Source organism: Crocodylus porosus, unplaced genomic scaffold, assembly GCF_001723895.1.
Source record: "Crocodylus porosus isolate Cpor-Errol unplaced genomic scaffold, CroPor_comp1, whole genome shotgun sequence".
NCBI lineage: Eukaryota > Metazoa > Chordata > Crocodylia > Crocodylidae > Crocodylus > Crocodylus porosus.
Window position 1 is genome coordinate 2,314,629 of NW_017728919.1, and position 13,366 is coordinate 2,327,994.

The 13,366-nt window shown below is 65.1% G+C and overlaps 2 protein-coding genes across 2 annotated transcripts in view; both read right to left on the reverse strand.

Annotated features, from left to right (window-relative positions):
- Window positions 1-1,228, reverse strand: part of IFI30 (IFI30, lysosomal thiol reductase) — a 3,592-nt gene extending 2,364 nt beyond the window's left edge. The window contains exon 1 of the mRNA XM_019538443.1: window positions 1,157-1,228. Coding sequence (XP_019393988.1) covers window positions 1,157-1,228 — 72 coding nt within the window. The remainder of the gene's footprint in view (window positions 1-1,156) is intronic.
- Window positions 1,026-10,271, reverse strand: PIK3R2 (phosphoinositide-3-kinase regulatory subunit 2). The gene is made up of 16 exons (XM_019538359.1): window positions 9,771-10,271; window positions 7,557-8,199; window positions 6,338-6,430; window positions 5,951-6,013; window positions 5,291-5,422; window positions 4,945-5,146; window positions 4,775-4,860; window positions 4,418-4,523; window positions 4,141-4,239; window positions 3,805-3,985; window positions 3,430-3,555; window positions 3,059-3,201; window positions 2,780-2,956; window positions 2,540-2,611; window positions 2,047-2,217; window positions 1,026-1,728 (listed from the first exon to the last, which is right to left on the reverse strand). Exons 2-16 carry the CDS (start codon window positions 7,894-7,896, stop codon window positions 1,536-1,538), a joined length of 2,184 nt encoding a protein of 727 aa, XP_019393904.1. The 5' UTR covers window positions 7,897-8,199; window positions 9,771-10,271; the 3' UTR covers window positions 1,026-1,535.
- Between the last annotated feature and the right edge of the window lie 3,095 nt (window positions 10,272-13,366).

The window sequence follows — 13,366 nt, forward strand, 5'->3', positions numbered from 1 at the left end:
GAGCCCCGGCCCCGGCCCCCACCCGACGCGACCCGCGGGACGCAGGAGCCGAGCCTCGAGCTGGCAGCGCTGTTTATTCGCCGCTCCAGCCCCGACAGCGGGAGCAGAGCCGGCCGTGCCGCCGCCCCGGGCTCCAGCTCCACCAGCCTTTTCTGCCCCACTCTGCAGTAGGAGGGCAAGCGGGGACCAGCCACTGCCCCACAAGTCGGCCAAGCCCCTGGCTGGAGCTGCGGCCCTGGCCCGGCTGAGCAAAGGGCAGATCACAAGTAGCCGATTCCGATGAGCAGCGCCCGCGCCCTGGGCTGGCCCCGCTACCAGGGAGGGATGCACTGCTGCAGCCGCCCGCTGCCTGAGAGCAGCTCACAGCAGTGAGGCGGAAGGCGGCCCAGGGGGAAAGCAGGCACAGCCAGGGTACAGGGGGAGGGCCCGGGAGCAGCAGGCCAGCACAGCCACAGCTCTGAACTAGAGAGCAGGGTGCAGACGCAGCCCTGGGCACAACCACAAGTGCCCAGGGACACAGTGCAAGGGCTGCATGAGCACAGGGGCACAGCCTGTCACCGCACCACCTGGAGGAGGCCCAACTTGGGCCACGGTTGCACAGGGGTGAGGAAAAGAGCGTGTGCAAATGAACACATGAAAACCATCTGCCCCTGGCACTGCTAGGGCCCCAGCAGTGATATCGGCCATGCGACCAAGCGAGCCCAGGCATGCAGCAGCAGCAGCAGGCAGCCAGGACAGTATGCTCAAGCCCACAACAGTGACACCACATGCAGCCCTGGCTTGCCATCGAACCCACCCGAGCCAAGGGACGCAGGCGATCCCACGCTCCAGCTGCAAGGCTCCTTCCCCTCCCCTCCAGCACAGCCCATCCCCCGATGCGCTACAGCAGCAGCGAAGCGCAAGCACCCGGCTCCTCACGCAGGGAACGCAACCCGAGGTGGCCCCAGGACGCAGGTCAGAGCAACGAGCACCTCCTAGACCCCCCCTGCAGCCAGGAGCCAGGCGTTGCAGAGCTCCAACCCCCCATCTACTGCACTGGGCTCCAGGGGGGCATCCCAGCCCAGCGCCCCTTCCCCTGCCAGGTCTCACCAGGGCAAGAGCACAGGGCCTGGGCCCCAGAGCCACCCCCAGCAGTACTGTCAAGTGCTTCGTATACGTAGTGTGAGGTCCAGCAGGTCCGCTGCCGTGTGCCAGGCCCAGAGGCGCCAGCCAAGCCCGTGCCCACCATGTCCAGCTCCAGCTGCCACCTGCTGCCCTCTTCCCGCAGGACCCGGCCGCAGCCAGGCTTGCCTTGCCACAGCCCAGATGTTTGTTCGTGCTACCCAGGACAAGCAGCTCATCGCAGAACGATTCTGTCCACAGGCCGCGGCGCGCTCCGACAGGTGATGGGGCTCCCCAAGCCGACAGCCCATCCGCCCACGTGCAGTGGGGGGCAGCCGCTGACCGGAAGGGGCGCTGGAAAGGGGTCGCGGAGCACGACAGGGCATCTGTCCAGGGCGTGAAAGTCCAGGGCCGGGAGGGTCTTAGTAGGCAACTCATCTGGCTGGCGGGGGGGCAAGGACAGGGTGGGCCAGGGTGACGTTCAGGGAGTCATTGTGCTGCACCAGCGACGTGTGCTTGTAGTGCAGGACCAGGTCCTTGAGGGAGGCGTAGAGGTTGTAGGGCTCTGCGAAGCCGAAGCCAGTCGCTGTCTTGTAGATCACGCAGTGCTTGGTGTCCCCATCCACCCTGTTGGGAAACCAGTGCCATCACCGCGGCTGCCATGGCCCGGTATGGATGTGCCCACCCCTGCCCTGGATACCAGATGCTCACCTGGCACCCTGTTACTCCCAGCTGCCTCCAGCAGCCCAGGGAGGGTGGTGCTAGCACCCACCTGGGCTGCCCTCTCCAGCGAGAGGCCGCTGGGCGCAGAGGCGAGATGGGCTGCCCAGCTGGGGCCGAGACACTGCCAGCCCCACCCCATGCATCCCCCACCGCCACAGGGCCGCAGCCCTGCAAGGGGGTGTGTGGGGAGGGAGCGTTTGCATACGCATGTGCAGTACTCACACCACAGAGCAGGCGTAGCAGCCCTTCTGGCTGCTCTCGCGGATGAGGAAGGTGCCGTCACGCTTGCTGCACAGCATCTCCTCCGCCTGCACCCGGTTGATCTTGCCCACGTACCATGTCCGCTCCTCGTGGTGCGGCAGCTCCTCCTCGTCATCCATCATGGAGTACAGGCTGCAGGCCGAGCCGGCAAGACCTATCAGGGCCTCACCCCAGCACGTGCTGCTGTGGGCTCTGCAGCTGCTGCCCCCACTGGGGCTCAGCTCTTCACCCTCAGCCCCTGCCCCAGGCCACAGCCACAGGACCTCAGGCACAGAGAGGACTTGCCCACCCCGTAGGGCAGAGCTGGGAATGCCAGGGCACAACTGCGCTGCAACCCCAAGCCTGGCCTGCGCCAGGACTGGTGACTGGGAGTCCTGCACAGCTCCCGTGACACCCAGGCGATGCCACACATGCCTGCCCACCCCAGCATGCGGCGGAAGCAAGGGAGACTCACTCCTCGGTCTCATTCTTGATGCCCAGCCACTCATTGATCTTCTTCTGCCGGGCCCCCTTCTGCGTCAGCCACCTGGGAAGGAGAAGGGTGCCTGAGCCATGTGCCGGCAGGGTGGCTGTGGCTCTGTGGCCTGCATCCTGCCTATGTTGCCCAGCAGAGGGCAGCAGGGCCCGGTATGGGGTCCCCAGCCCAGTGGGAGCCTGCCCCGCACAGGAGCAGGGCAACAGCTGGGACACCTACACCAGGTACTGGTCACGAAGCTTGCGCAGCTGCAGGAGATCGGGCTTGAGGCTGTTCATGCGCTTGTCGATCTCGCGGTTCTCCACCGCCTGCTTCTTCAGGTCCTGCTCCAGCTTCATCTTGCTGTCGTGGATCTCTGTAATGCGTGACTTCAGCTTCTCCGAGTTCATCAGGATGCTGTGAGCAGGGGGCAAGGTGAGGGGTGGGCAGGCCGGGGGTCCCTGTGCCTGTGTGCTGGAGCTGACAGCCGTGTCCGCATGCTCCGGGGAGGGCACTCACCGCTGCACCTCCTTCTCATTGCCCTCGCGCCGAAAGCGCTCAATGTACTCCTTGCTGCACTTCTCCTGTGTCTGGCACTGCTCCTCAAAGATCTTGATGGTTTCGTTGAAGGCCTCGATCGCCGTCCGCTTCATCTGCAGCTCCTGGGGGCAGCAAGGGCAGCACGGCTTGTCCCAGCAGCCATGTTGCCCCCGTAACACCCCACCCAGGCAAATGGTGTAGTGCCTCCGTAGCCCCTCCACGCCTCAGCTATGTCCTCTCAGCTCTAAGCCCCATCACAGCACCAGACCTCTGCCAGGGCTGGGAGGGTGCCTCACTGCGAGCCACACTGGGCGAGATGGGGCCTCGGGAGCTGGGCAGCGCTGTGGTACCTGCGAGGTGCGCGTGTACTCCTCATACAGCAGGTCATACTCGCGGCTCTTATCCTGGTACTGCTGGTGATAGACCTTCAGCTGCTCCCCAACTGCCTCCACGCTGTCCTCCTTCACCACCTGGTCCTGCCGCCAAACGGGCCCAGAGAGATGTCAGAGCCTGGCACGGCCACCGGCCCTCAGCCGCATCCCACATCCCGACCGGGCCAGGGAGGCTGAAGACACCCCATCCCTCTCGTTGCCTGCTGCTCGTGTTCCCAGGCCAGGAGGAGCTCCGTCAGGCCACTGTGACCCCAGCCACCGCAGTGCAGTACGGCTCAGGCCCCGAGCCGGCCCTGGAAACACGCGGCGCCCCGACCCTGGCCCCAGCCACACCTGCTGGTACTTGGAGATGGGGTAGAGCAGTCTGGTGTCCAGCTTGGCGTTGTACTGCGCCAGCGACTCGTGCCGGTAATGAGTGATCAGCTCCACCACCGAGCCGAAGGTGAGCGGCTCAGAGAAGCCGTACCTCCCCTCCCGGTGGAAGATCTTGATCAGTTTGTTGTTGCCACCTTTCCTGGTGAGCACAGGGAGTAGGCATGACTCACCGCCCCGGGGGATCCCAGCCCCAGGCCCCCCCACCAGCCCTCCCTGTGCAGGGCAGCAGAGGACAGAGGGGCCTGGAGCAGCTGGTGGCCCCCACAGCATCCCCCCCCAACCAGCTGCACATACCTAAGCGTGAGTGTGTACTCGCCCTGGATCTTGCTGGAGGCGTCGCGGACCAGGAAGGTGCCATCTGGCATGTCCCGCAGCTTCTCGTTCACCTCCTCCCTGCACAGATGGAGCTGGTGATGCCTGCCCAGGGCTGCGCCCCGGCTCTCCCACGCTGCATCACAGGGCACACACGTGTGCATGTGCACGTGTGCTGAGGGACCCAGGACAGGGCTGAGGGAGGCCAGCCCCTCCCAACTGCTGGTTCAGAGTGTGGCACAGCCCTGGCACCCGTTACCTGGAGATGTCACCCCAGTACCACTCGGCCTCTTGCAGGGTTGCACTGCTGCCGTTGGCCAGGCCGACCACACCAGGCTTTGGCTTCGGTGGCTTCGGAGGCAGGGCTGTGACGGGGGCCACGATCAGGCTCTGTAATCCTGCACCCGCCCATCTGGGGAGCAGTCTTGCCCCCAGGGGCATCCACCCATGGTACCACTCCCACTCCAGGGGCAGGCATGCCTGAGCCACACCAGCAGGATGCCACATGAGACGGGCCAGGCATCTGTGCCCGCTTACACCGTGGCCTTCCCCCAGCCTGGGGCCGCCCCTGCAGCTCGAGTGCCACAAGGAAGCGCAAATGGCACGACTCTGGTACCTGGGGGCAGCTGCTCCGGCTCCAACTCCGTCGCTTGCAGAAGCCTCTCCAGGAACACGGCAGAGAAGTCGGGGCTCAGCTCTGAGCTGCAGGGAGAGAAGCAGGGTGGGCGCCTTCTCCGCATGCAGGCGCCCTCCCACGGGCCCAGGAGCTGGCAGCCCGCCACATACCTGGCACCAGGCAGCCGGAGCAGCAGCGGGCCAAAAAGCTCACCCAGGACCCGGGGATGGAGGCCGTTGCTGTCGGCCTGCTGGGACACCTTCGCCAGGTGCCGGAGCAGGAACTGCAGGGTGAGCATGTTCTGCAGCGGGACTGCGGGAGGCTCCAGCACCAGCAGCAGCTGCTTCTGGCAGGCCTCGAGCTGGGGGATCTCTGTGGAAGGGCAAGGCATGCTGGAGGGCAGGGCCAGGGCTGCTAGAGGCATCTCCAGGGCTGGACATGTGGGCTGTGCCCAGCTCAATGCTTCCATGCTCCCGTGCCTGCCAGGCCCCTGCCCCCAGCTGGGACAGCCCTCACCTTGCAGCACATGGAGGATGTCACCATGCACGCATGCCGGCACCACAGGGGCGGGCAAGTCCTGCAGGTAGCTCCGCAGCGCCTCGCCCAGGCTGCGCACGTCCAGCAGCTCCAGGTCGCCCAGCACCCCATCTGCAGGGAGCATGGATGCCTTAGGCAGGCTCAAGCGTGGCAACCCTGGCAGGGCCCTGAGCACACAGGCCTCAGAGCGGCTGCCCCGAGCTCTCCCCCAGCAGCACTGGCCCCCATATGGGTGCAGCTCGCAGTGGTGAATGGTGATGCCTTCTGGGACTCCTGCCCTGCCAGCTCCCTCTGCCCCCGCCCACATGGGACGCCCAGCCCAGCTCCACCATGACAAGCAGGAGCATGGGCACTGGAGGGGCAGGGAGCTGGGAGGAGACCGGTCCCAGCACAGAAGCCATGTTTCACTCCCCCCAGCGCCATCCTCCTTTGGCACAAAAGCAGCCCCCTCCTCCCCCTCGAGGATGACCCTTGTGGGTCCCCTCTGGTGCCCCAGTGGGACAGGGCAGGTGGGCAGGTCCCCAGGGAGACGGTGGGCAGGGCTCGGCCAGGCGGGACCCTGCTGCTGCCGGTGCTGCCACCCCAACCTCACCCATCTGAACAGCCCCGAGCGCCTCCCGGCCGTGCTCTGGCTCTTACCCGTTTTCAGCGCTTGTCGCGGCTCCGAACCAGACGGCCGGTACAGCATCTCACTGTCCAAACCTGGGGAGCAAGCATGAGATGGCGGCTTGCACACGGGAGGGACCCAGCCGCCCCCCTCGGTGCCCCCACGGGGGCTGGCAGCCTGGGAACGAGGCCCCGTGCGCTGCCCCGGCCGGACGACGGCTGCAGCAGCCCGGGCGCTAGCGCTGGCCATGCCAGCTGACCAAGCCAGAACAGGACCACCAGCCCGTGGGGATGACAGCAGCCGCCCCCATGCTGCCTGCCGCTCCTGGGTGTGGGGCGCAGCAGCAAAGGGGTTAAGCGTGACCAGCCTGGGGCAGCCACACTGTTAACCCTTTGCTCCCTGAGGACCAGCCCCCTCACCTTTCTTCTCAATGGCTTCCACAAGCCGGGCCAGCAGTGGGGGGGCGATGTCCGGCGGGGAGAACTGCTCCGTCAGGTCTGGGAGGAGAGAGACTGGGGGGGCAATGGGAGGAGGGTTAACGCTGGCCCTGCCGCTCGCTGAGGCGCTGGTCACTGACTGAGCGCAGCCCAGGCTGCGTCTGCACCTGCACGGAGGGCGCTGCTGCATGCTGTGGGGCACGTTCTGGGCACATCCACCCTGCCCAGCCCGTGAGCATCGCTGCAAAGCAACAGGCTGGTGCTGGAAGAGTTAACGCTGGCTCGGCTGGGGAGGGCTGGGGGGGCTAGCCCTGGGGGATTAGCCCTGGGCTCACACAGAAACAGCCACATCAGCAAAGTTCTGCCTGCAGCTGGCTGAGGATCAGAGAGACGCATGCGGGAACAGAGCCCATGCCTGGCAGCATCTGAGGCAGGCCCTGAGCCTGGTCCCATGGGGGTCTGTGGCCCCCTTAACCAAGGCAAGCTCCCTCCAAAGGTGAACCCATCCCTGCAGAAAGCAGAGCAGAACTGCGAGCTGCCTTGGGGCTGCTCTGCCGAGCCCAGGGCCGCAGGGAGGGAAGTGCTGGGCTGGGACGTCAGCCGCCAGGCCCGGGGGAGCGGGAACCGGCAGCTCCCAGCCTGACCCCGCTGGCAGGGCCCGGGAGGAAGCAAACAGCGCGGCTTCCCCACGTGACCGGGCCTGGAATGTGCTGCTCCAGCAGCTGCCGCGGCCTGGCTTCCCCCGGGCAGCCCCCAGCCGAGCCTCCGGCCTGCGGACCGGCGGGCGGAGGGGCTGGCACGCTGCGGCAGGCCAGGCCAGGAGAGGCAGAGCCAGGCTGCGCCCCCCTGCCCACGCCGGCCTCCCGGAGAGGAGCTGTGGGCACGTGGCTCTGCCGTCCGCGCTGCCCCTCCCGCGGCATCCCAGACGCAGGGCCGGGGCGCCAGGGCCAGCCCCACGTTCCTCGCTCGAGGTCAGCTGCCAGCGATACAGCCCAGCCCCAGCCCGCCGCACCTGAGCCGGGGAAACCGCCCCCGCTCCTTTGCCCCTTGGCTCCCCAGCCCACAGATACGGCCTGCGCAGCGACACGTCAGCAGGTCGGGAGCTGCAGAGAGCGCGAGCGCCCTCGGCCTCGGAGCACCGGCAGGACAGGAGCCCCGGCGTCCCGCCTGCTGCTCCGGCCCCCCCGGCAGCCCGGCTCACCTTGCTCCAGCGGCTCCGGCAGGCGGGACGTGCCGGCCCCTGGCGTAGCTGGCAGAGGCCTCTGCACTCGGGGCCTGTGGGAGGGCAGCGAGATCTTGACCGGCCCCACGTACTCCACGTAGGTGCCGGGGAAGTCACCCTTCTGCTTGGTGCGCTCGTTCACCCCCAAGATCCACCCGATCTGCTTGGGCACCTGCTCGTCCCCGTCCTTGAAGCCCAGGGCCTGCAGGGCCCCTCGGCTCACGACCAGGACGTCTCCGGGGAGCAGGTCAATGTCCTCCTCGCGCTCCTTGCGGTAGGGGTAGAGGGCGCGGTACTGGAACCCGTCGGCGCTGCCCATCGTGGCTGCGGCGGGGAGAGCCTGGCGCGGGGCCGGGCAGGGGGCTCACATGCAGCACGGCCCCGTCAGCCAGACGAGAGACGCCCAGCCCCGGCGCAGAAGTGCAGCCCCTTTCCTCAGCTTGAAGCCACGGTTCAGCCAGACGATGGAGCAGAGGGAGAAGGCAACGCACATAATCCAGCGCTGGTGGGCAGGCCTCCAGTGGCCACAGCACGCCGCGGGGGCTTCAAAATCTGCAGGGCAAGAGCACCACGCAGGGCAGGCCACGCATGGTGCTGGTCACTGCTTCCCTCTGCCCAGAGCCTGGAGGGGGGCAGACAAGGCTGTTAGGTCATGGGGGTCCGTGCTCGGGGCAGCGTGGCCCACCCCGGCCGGCAGACGCATGGGCCGGCGCCCGCACCACGAGCTCGGCACTGCCAGGCGACGGGACTGTGGAGTTTACCCCCTCAGAGCTGCGCAGCTGCCCGGGCCCTGCCTCTCCGCCCTGATCACAATCAGCTCTGACTCTCTGCCGCTGCCAGACGGAGCAGAGCTGGTTCGACTCGTTCACCGCCCCGTCTCCTGCTCGGTGCGTCCCCATCTTTACGCAGCCACACGCACCCCCGATCCAAGGGATGGTGGAACCAGGACAGGAGACGGAAACCCCTTTTACGTCCCTGGTTAAACCGACTGCACCTGAGCATCTTTACGCTACCCCCTTCCTAGCACAGGGCTCCAGGGAACCTGCTCAAGTCGCAGACTGCGGCTGGATGCACGTGAGCTTGCTCAGGAAGCCACGGGAGCCCCACGTGGGAGGGCTAGGGCTCGCCGGCCACGCTGGGGCTGCAAGGCCCCTGGGCGGAGGGGACCGGCTGGCTGGAGGCAGCTACCGGGCACGCAGCCTGCGCGCAGCCAGCTCTGGCTGTGCCGGGAGGGCAGCCACGGAGCCAAACTCATCACCAGGCAGATCTGCAGCTCCGAGCCAGGCCCCACCACGGACACACGACTTCACTGCCCACAGCCTGGGCAGATGTGGGTCAGCGCTGGAGGGCTGCCCCTCGCCCCAGCACGAGTCTGCAGGGCCGGGGGGCATCCCGAGGATGCGGGGCCTGGGGGGCTGAGGCGGCTCCCGCTGCGCCCCTGCACAGCCCGCTCCAGCAAAGCCCCGGCAGGAGGGAGCGTGCACGCACTGGGGGAGCAAGGCAGGGCCCCGCCAGGACCAACTCACGGCGCCTCGCCCCACAGCTTGGGGACAGATGTCTGTCCCAACCACGCAGCCCTGGGCACTCCCAGCCAGCCCCATCTGGGCTCACAACCCACCCTCCACGCAGGGGCGGGAGGAGAGCGCCAGCGTGACAAAGCCGTTGCCAGAAAGCAGCTGCTGTCCCACGGCAGCAGCGGCCCCAGCAGATCTGCCCGGAAGATGCGTCCGACCCCGGAGGCCGCTCCAGCGGCCGGAGGGGGCTGCTTTGAACCAGAGCTTTGCCGCAAGGGACAGGCCTAAGGGCGCAACCCCCGGGGCCTGCAGCCCTGACGCCACCCTGCAGCAGACCCCATGCACCCCAGAAGGCAAGGGCTCCCCCGCAGCGGGTGGGAGCTCGGCACTCAGCTCCGCCCCCCGCGGACGGAGCACACGCAATTCACAGCCGCCCACCAGCTCCCCACGTCCAAACACACTTTTTTTTTTTTTTTTTTAAAAGAACCCGTTTTAAATCCAACCTGAAGCTATGACAACCCCAGGGCTCAGCCCGCTGCAGGCTTTAAATAGCAAACGCCTTCTGCGAGGTCTAAATAAGCAGGAGCGTGCTGGTTTCTAATTAGACAGTCAGGGGGAAACGTTTTCTGGAGTCCAAATCTGGGTTTACAAACGTCCCGATACCACGTCCTGCACTCACCGCTGTGCTATTCCGGTGTCTTCCGAATGGAGCAAATGCCAGACCTCCCCCGTTTCTGAATGCAAGCAGCTTTCAGTTTGGGGCACCAAAGAGCTTTTGGCTTAATTTCTTCTGAAATCAGTAAAGCAGAGGAAATATTTCCTGTGCATGGACCAGCCCACTGGGCGCTAGGAACGGGGGAGCTGGAGGAGGGACAATGAGGCAGGCGAGGACGAGGTCTGCCCGTGCAGAGGCCCTGGCGAGTTTGGGGGCTCAGAGTCTCAATTTTGGGGGTAAAGGGGAAGAGATTGGCACCAAACCTGCGTGACGCTGCTGACAAGTGAACCAGGCATCCGGCTGCGCTGGCTGGTGATGGTGCCCAGACACCAGCCCTCAGTTCATTGCCCTCCATTAATAACACCACGAAAGAAAGCTCAAAGTGCGGTTCCCTTCGCTCACAGACGGTTTCTACCACTCACGAGCTCTTTCAAGGCGCTGCCGTGCTGCTCGTGGGTTCATCGTGTGCCTGCCCAAATCGAGAAGAAATCAGTTCAATGCACAACGTGTCGCTCGCCACCAATGTGATCCAGGACACCACGACGAAAAAGCCAAAGGCGCAGCAAGGCGCTAAATGCCTGGAGGACGCGGGGCCGGACAGAGCGCATCCTCCCGGCTGGCGGGTGCCATGTCATGGGAAGGCGGCGTGCCACAGAAACCAGCACCTGGCAATCGCTGCACCGAGCGCTGGGAGCCCATGCGCCCCGGTCAGACCCGCAGGCGCAGGGACAACAGGACTACAACGGAGGATTTCACTCTATCCGCGTTGGCCCCAAGGGACGCGACCAGCTGCCCCCACGGACCGTGCCGGCGAGTGCCCGACTCGGGTCGCAGATTCCCAGCCCTTGGAGGGGCTGCAGCAGCAAGCTCAACTCCGGCCGGCACCGCTCCCTGCGGCAGTGTCATTCGGGGCCCTTGGGAAAAGGCCCCAGGTACAAATGGCCAGCGTGCTCCGGCTCTCACACATGCTGCTGCAGGAAGTACCATGGGCCAGTTAAAAGGACGGTCTTGCCTGTAGCGTCACACTCTGCGCACAGAGGCCAAGCCCGGGACATGGACATCTGGCCACGGCTGCCGCATCGGCATCCTCACGGAGGCTGTGTGTGCAGACAGCAGCCCAGCACATGCCAGCCCTGCCCAGGTGCAATGAAGACCTGGCCTTGGACTGCAGCCTCTTTGGGAGAGGATACATCTTCTCATCACATCCATAAAGCACCTAACACCGCAGGGACCTACGCAGACCCTGCGGCTTCACGCCCAACAAACCCCGACACCGAGCAGGGCTGGCGCAGAAGGGAGCTCTGGGCGCCATCTCTTGCAAGGGCTTCCTTTGGACGTCTCCCATCCCAGCACCAGCCAGGCCCAGCCCTGCTGAGCTCAGGAGGCAGCAAGACCCTGGTGCAAAGAGCCAAGCAGCAACGTGCAAAGGACACAATTACAGGGAAGAACATGTCTGAGCAAGATCCAAGACAGACTGAAGGCAAGCACTCCCAGACGGACAGGGCCAGGGGAGGAGCCAGGCGGCATGCAATGCAGGCATGCACAGGGACCCGGCAGGGCTGGAATCTGCCCCATTTACCGGTTCCTGCAGAGGTGTCGCATGTGACAAATGTCCCCAGGCAGCTGGAGCAACTCGCTCCCACATTCAGAGCATCTTCCTCGCAGGCCTGGTTTCCTCCAAGGCTCATCTCAGGTGTAAAGCAGCTAACTGCACTTTGGGCACTGCCCTCATCGGCTTGACTCCGAGGCCAAGAAAGAAGTAGCCTTAACTGCTCTTCTGGAGCAGGTCTTTGCCTGCAGGTACGCAACCTGCTCCCCACATACCCGAAACGTGCAGAGATTTGGGGTGGGGAGGGAAGGGGGAAGTATTAAAACGTTCTATTTCCATAGTCATAGAAATTAAGGGCTGGAAGGGTCCTCACACGTCCAACCCCCCTACTCCTGGTAGGAAAACTGCTGAGATCAAATAATCCCAGTAACATTTACTGTCATTGCTTTGTCCCAAGAACCAAATCTGGGGTCAGAGCAATTGGGGCCGCATCACTGCTGACACAACCGTGACGCTGGCAGCGGGAACTACAATATCACCGTGCAACACGTCCACTTCTTTCCCCCGCTTGGGGTTCATCTTCCGCTGCCCAACTGCATCAATGCCAAGCAACAGCTCCAAATCCGCAAAGCAATAAAGGTGCCCCAATATCACAAATAACCTCTCTCCTCATTAACATGCATCAGTCTTTTAACAGCACTAGCTCCAATTCAGCTGCTCGGTGCAGTCCTGGATTCTCCCCCGTCTGCAGCTTCTCTCCCCATCCAGAGCTTTTGGCCAACAAGAAAGTACCAGCCGTGGATGGAGAGATCCACCGCTGGTGCGAGAGCAGGATGTCCTCTGGGGTTATCAACAAGGGTTTGGGACGCAGTCAAGTGCCGGAGAGGCCGAAGCGCACGCAGGGAGAACAGGAGGTGCTGGCACAGCCTCCAGCTCAGGCAGGAGGGGCCGGGTGCATGTGCCCCATGTCAGAGCCCAAATAGCAGAGGACAGCACAAGCAAACCAGCCCTGCAGGAGAGACAACGGGGAAGCTGGCAACTGCCGTGCGGGCCAAGGAGCTCTTGGGGACGGAGAGGCCCAACTTCAGCTCACGCGGGGCCGGGGCCAGCAGGAAAGAGCCGTCCAGCCTGTATCAACTCAGCTGCGTCCACCCTGAGCTCCTGCAGCCAGTCACAGAGCAAGCTCCTCGCGGCTCTGAGCACTACTCTAAACACGGAGGGACAAAGTGAGCTGCATGCGCTGCTGGGGAGCAGAGGCAGCTCCTGGCCAGCCGGGAAGAACCAGGCGTGGCAGCTCCCCACACCCAGCCATCTCCACGACAGCCTCAGTGCCACCCTTGGCCACCAAAGCCTGCAGGACGGGAACCCCGGGGGCAAAGCACCGCAGCAGCTCTGCAGCCAGGCCCTCGCACGTGGGAGCCCGCGCTCGCAGGCTGGGGCATGGGGACAAGAGGAGCTGCTCTACACCCCGTGCATCGGCTCAGACGTCCGTCCGGTGGCACCGCATACGCCCACAACCACCCCAGCAGCAGCGCAGGGTTCTGGCCTCCAACCTCCCGGGAACATGCATGCGTGCAACAGCCCTCCTGCTAACGTGAGCAGGGGCAGGGTGGCCCCATGCGCTAGGAGCTGCCCTGGCTCCAGAGACAGGCAGGCCTGCAGACCACACGTGCCGGCAGAGCCGATGCCGGCCACAGGCCAAGGAGAAGCTCTCGTCCTGCAGGAACCCACCGCCTGTGCTCTGCCCCTGCCACGAGGGCGCATGTCAGCCTGCAAAGAGGCTGCCCCGCTATCAGGCCCGAGGGGCTGCGGCCAGCCTGCAGGGAGCCAGACTGCACCAGGGCCACGCACAGGCCGCCTGCCTTGGCTCAGCCCAGATGTTTCTCTGCACTCATTAGGCCTCAATGGCTCAGCCCACGGGGCTACTTTTGCACCAAAGCAATGCTCTCTTGCTGCCCCCACTCCCCAGTGCACAGTGTGCAATGACCCCCACCCCGCATAGATGCAATGC

Coding starts and splice junctions, on each gene's coding strand:
- PIK3R2 (XM_019538359.1), bottom strand. CDS start 7,896: ATGGGCAGCGCCGACGGGTTCCAGTACCGCGCCCTCTACCCCTACCGC. Junction 5,423..5,950: donor GCGACAAGCGCTGAAAACGG/GTAAGAGCCAGA, acceptor TGCTCCCTGCAG/ATGGGGTGCTGGGCGACCTG. Junction 4,524..4,774: donor GCCGGAGCAGCTGCCCCCAG/GTACCAGAGTCG, acceptor CCCCCGTCACAG/CCCTGCCTCCGAAGCCACCG.